The sequence below is a fragment of the Emydura macquarii genome, unplaced genomic scaffold, assembly GCF_026122565.2.
Source record: "Emydura macquarii macquarii isolate MOO-44397 ecotype Brisbane River unplaced genomic scaffold, CSIRO-AGI_Emac_v2 contig_3003, whole genome shotgun sequence".
NCBI classification, from domain to species: Eukaryota; Metazoa; Chordata; order Testudines; family Chelidae; genus Emydura; species Emydura macquarii.
Window position 1 is genome coordinate 29,538 of NW_027133140.1, and position 4,955 is coordinate 34,492.

Below are 4,955 nucleotides of genomic sequence, written 5' to 3' on the forward strand. Positions count from 1 at the left end.
CAGCTTGACAAAGCCCTGGCTGGGATGATTTAGATAGGGTGGGTCCTGTTTTGAGCAGGGGTTTGGACAAGATGACTTCCTGACGTCTTTCCAACCCTCATCGTCTAAGATTCTGTAAAACACCTTCCAAACATCTCTGTAGTTGCCTTTACCAACTGGGCTGTGTTTTCCCATAAGAAGTGATGTTAGGCACCTAAATCTTACAGCCCGTGATTGGGAGTTGGGCACCTAACACCCCAAGGTGCCATTGTCAATTACAAGTGGACATGGTGGAGCAGACAGGGCATAGGACTAGGACTCTGGATGGTTCGTTTCCATGCCTGTCCCAGTAACTTGCCCGCTGAGCGACTCTGGGCAGGTAACATCACCTTGGTATGCCTTAGTTTCCCCAGCTGTAACACCAGCCCTAGGCCCACATTCTCATCCTTGAGTCACAAAGCTTCCACTTTAGGCACCTGAACCCCACAATCCATCCACTCCAGGATTCACAAAACCTTGCTCAGCTGCCTGCGACCCAGTAGGTGCCTACGTTTTTGCAGCAAAAAGGCCATAGCCCCTGTGTTTCTGTCTCTAGCCCTGCTGTCAGAGGCCTCACACCAGGCTGCTGGGCCCCGAGGCACCAGAACGATGCAGCGACCTGGGGCAGGGAGACATTCCCTGCCCTGACTCGCCTGCAAGGCCCGATCCTGTAGGCTAAGTGCCCAGATGCTTTTGAAAAGTCCCACTGGGCACCCAAGTATCTTGAGAAACTGGCCCTACGTCATTGCTGAGAAAGGACAAGTAATAGACCTCTGCTGGGCTCTTTAGCACAGGTTAGATGGTTTCCTTTAGATTCCTGTCCCTTTGGAAAAAAGCCTGGGGATGAAATACACTACAAGGAACAAAAATTAATTACACAATTTCCTAACCCTGGAGTCCTAGTCTGACTTTACCCCCATATATTTGTAGAATGTAGGCACCATAGATTTGTGTGTGTGTGTGTGTGTGTGTCTAAGACTCTCACCCTACAGGGACCAGATGCCCAGCTGAGTCGCTTTTGCCTGCACTGTTTCACTGAGCACAATCCCCTGTCATTGGCTGAACTCTGAGCAGCCACTAGTTCAAATCCCCCACCGGCCCAGTAACACCCAACTGTGGCATCTGATAAAGGCCCTAACAAGAACGGGTCCCAGGTTCCAAGAGTCTGTCTGTCTCCACTTCCTCCCCTGGTGGTGACTCTAAGAGCATGACAGTGAAGCTTCGGTTCAGGCCCTTAACCAGACTCGGGCATATCTATTTTATTTTAACTTAAGGCACCTGGTTGGCTACCATTGTCCTAACATGCATTTCCTGCAAGCTTTCCTCAGGGCCCCCTTCACCTCTTTGTTTCTCAGGCTGTAGATGAGGGGATTGACCAGGGGAGTCAGGACCGTGTACACGACAGAGAGAACTTTCTTGAAGTCTCTCAGCATGTGGGCTGTGGGGAACATGTAGGCAATTAGCAGAGCTGCATAATAAATGTACATTACGATGAGATGGGAGGAGCAGGTGGAAAACGCCTTTTGCCGCCCAGTGGTAGAAGGGATTCTCAGGATGGTGGCGATGATGCAGATGTAGGACATCACGGTCAGTAGGAATGGGACCAATGATATAATCAAAGGGAGTATGAAGGCCAATATTTCCATCAGTTGAGGATCATAGCAAGAGTGTTTTACAAGGGGGATAAAATCGCAAAGGAAATGGTCAATGCTATTGGGACCACAGAAAGTTAACTGTGATATTGACAACGCAGTTATGCTACTAGCTAGGAAGCCACCTACCCAAGAGCCACCTGCGAGCTGGAGGCAAGATCTGCCACTCATACGGGCTGTGCAGTGAAGTGGTTTGACTATGGCTAAATACCGATCGTAAGACATCACCGATAGGAGCAGGCATTCTGTAGCTCCCAGAGAACTAAAGAAATAATATTGTGAGATGCACCTACTCACTGAGATGGTTCTGTCCCCAGTCAGGAGACTGGCCAGCAGGATGGTGGAGGTGTAGCAGGCCTCTAAGCAGGACAAGTTCCCCAGGAAGAAGTACATGGGGGTGTGAAGATGCTGATCAGTCACAACTAGCACCATGATGAGGATGTTCCCAGCCATGGTTGTGATGTAGATCACTAGAAGAGAAGGATTTGCAGTTCAGAAAGGGTCCCGAATCCCAGGAGGATGAATTCTGTGTTGAAAGTTTCATTTCCCTGTTCTGGATTCCCCATGGGTTGTGTCTACAGGAAAGAAATTCACTTTGTGACATAAAAAACTACATTCAGTCTACAATACGTCAACTTTGTTTCCATTGTCTACCTCTGCTGGCTACCAGAACAACAGCTGCGTGAATTATGGAGACCAGGAGAGGGGAAATGCCATCTCTTGATCTCTGGAACAGATTTCCTACCTGGGCAGGCTACAGGTTCCACAAAAGTCAGTTTTTCTACAAACACAAATTATAACTTGACTGTGGGCACCAATTCATTGAAATCCTGCATGATGGGGCTCGGGTACAAGAGTAGAGAAATACAAAGGTTGGTTCAAATCGACCTTTCATGTCCTGGTGAAGTAAAGTAGAACCATGTCCTTTACAGATTAGAGTTACTGTGGTGAAATGGTTCAGGATTTTATATTTTACAGCAAGCCTCAATAAAGAAAGAAACCAAGCAACTAAGACTCAGATATGCAATGGCTGGGCAGCCAGCTCTAAGTGAATTGTAGTGCATATGGTCCACCTAACTCTATTACAGCCATTTGAAAAAATTTATCTAATAAATAAATCCCTGTCCTTCTCTAGGGCAATATTTCCTTGTCCTGTGTGTGACACTCTACATAGAGACTCAGCCTTAACTAAAAATGAACAAAAACTAAACTCCAGGTAGAAAGCGCCCTTTTGGCTAGAAACATATCCTGTTTTGCAAGAAAAAAATAAGTTTGAAATTTGAAGGAACTGTGCTATTTTCATGTAATGAAAGTGGTGTGTAACTGAAATTTCCATTTCATCTGCAATTCCATGATTTCAAATGTTGGTTTTCATTCCCAATTTCACCTTTTAAAATGTATTTATGTATTTTAATTTTATTTCCAAACTGTTCTTATTTTATATTGAACTGAATTTTATAGTTACATTTCTATTAATTTAGTTTCATAAAACCATATACAGTAGCTTTTTTCCTAAACAAAGTTTTGTAGACATTCTTATGTTCCCATGGAACATTTTCATCTCGATCCATAGAACATTTTTCCCCCCAGAAATGCCTGTCAAATTTTTATCAGCTCTCCACTTTCTTCTTTATCTTTGGTTAGAAAGATATCAATTCTCTGTTGTGGGTGTCTTGTTTGCCATTACTAATCCTTATTAACTGCCACATAAGCAGAGAAGCCTAGATGATGAGGGTTGGAAGGCACATCAGGAGGTCAACTAGTTCAACCGCCTGCTTACAGCAGGACCAACCCAATTAATCCATCCCAGCCAGGCCTTTGTCAAGAACGTGATCCCACACAGAGTCATGCGGAGTTAATTTTACACCCCGTTAATAACTCTGAGCAGTCTGTGCAGTCTGAGCCTAGTGCAGCCTCCCCCCGCGCCTTGCGCCTGCAGGGATGGTACCACTGGCCTCACTGCCGTGCAGGGAGTAAAAATTAAATAGTTAATAATTGACACCTCCGAAAATTAGTATTAGTTGTCAAATTGCAGCCCCAATTCAGCAAAGTCTCCTCATAGCCAATGTCTGCTCCCTTCACACTCAGCACAGCAGCAAATGTCAGCTCTGCTTCACCCACATCATCTCACTGACCCTCTCAAAGCTCCTTGTGTGACTTTCAGCAGAGATTTTCAAGGGCTAGTAGGTACCTAAAAAGGCACAAGGGTGCCTGAGTAGGGTCAGAGACTAACACCCATCAATTTCAAATCCCAGCTGGTGTGTCAGTGTCTTTAGGAGCTGAAACACCTCCATCCGCCTGTCCCTCTGTGTGCCAGTCCCTGATCTGTAAAGCAGGGAGAACAGTCCCACACCGGGGTGCTGGGAGGATAGGCCCGTGCAAGACAGAGAGGTGCCCAGATACCATGGTGATGGAGCCAGATAAGTCGCTACGATAGCAGTGACCTGGAAGGTGTTGTCTTTTCCAAATACAGTCATTTTGCTTTGGGTTGGGAGTTGAGAGAGATCATTGCCCCATTGCCCTTGGATTGCCACGGGATAAGTTAGCTGACACACTGACATTGCAAACAATCCTCAAGCTGCAGGCGTAGAGAGGAAAAGGCTGATGTACCTCTCAGGTGGGACTGCCAGCAGCTGGAGTCTGTGTTGTCACCTCCTCACTCAGCCGTTCAGGGCCCGGGATCCAGGCTACTCCGTCCATCTTCTCTCCCCACCAGATTCACGTACGTCCATGTTCCCAGTAAATAAAAGGAGAACCCAGAAAAGCTGCCCTATCTGATAACATGACCCATCCCTCCTAGCCTCAGTGAAGTGGGGAACGTCTTTTCTGGTTTGTTTTATATCCTTCTGTAGTAAGGTGCAGTCTCCTGAGACACGTCTGCTGTGGGGAACGTAACAGGCAAGAGAAAGCTGTGATTTACTCAACAGTTTTGTAAGAATAAACCAGAGTCAAACTTCTAGTCTGAAAAGGAAAGGACTGGAGAGGGAAGAAGCTGCTAGTCCTGAAACAAATCTCTCTCTGTGTTGGGTGCACGTCACAGTGTCTGGTAAGAAATAATGCACAGATGTTAGATATTACAGCTGAGATTTTCAGATACCTAAGTGATTTAGACACTGAATTCCCATCCAAATCCCATAGAAGGTTTTGAGAAATCACAGTTTGAAAATCTTACATTTTCTTCAACCAGAAATACTCTTGCCTCCATGGCAAGCACCCATGAACCCACTCCCCCTTCAATAAGCTCACTCATCACTTCAGGTAACATTTTTAAAAGGGCAAGTGATT

The 4,955-nt window shown here is 45.9% G+C and overlaps 1 protein-coding gene across 1 annotated transcript; it reads right to left on the reverse strand.

The window, feature by feature from the left end:
* Positions 1-1,304: 1,304 nt before the first annotated feature.
* Positions 1,305-2,069, reverse strand: LOC137141121 (olfactory receptor 11L1-like; the record flags this gene model as incomplete). The annotated part of the gene is made up of 1 exon (XM_067529970.1): positions 1,305-2,069. A coding segment is annotated over one exon (765 nt), but the record flags the coding sequence as incomplete, so codon positions are not given.
* Between the last annotated feature and the right edge of the window lie 2,886 nt (positions 2,070-4,955).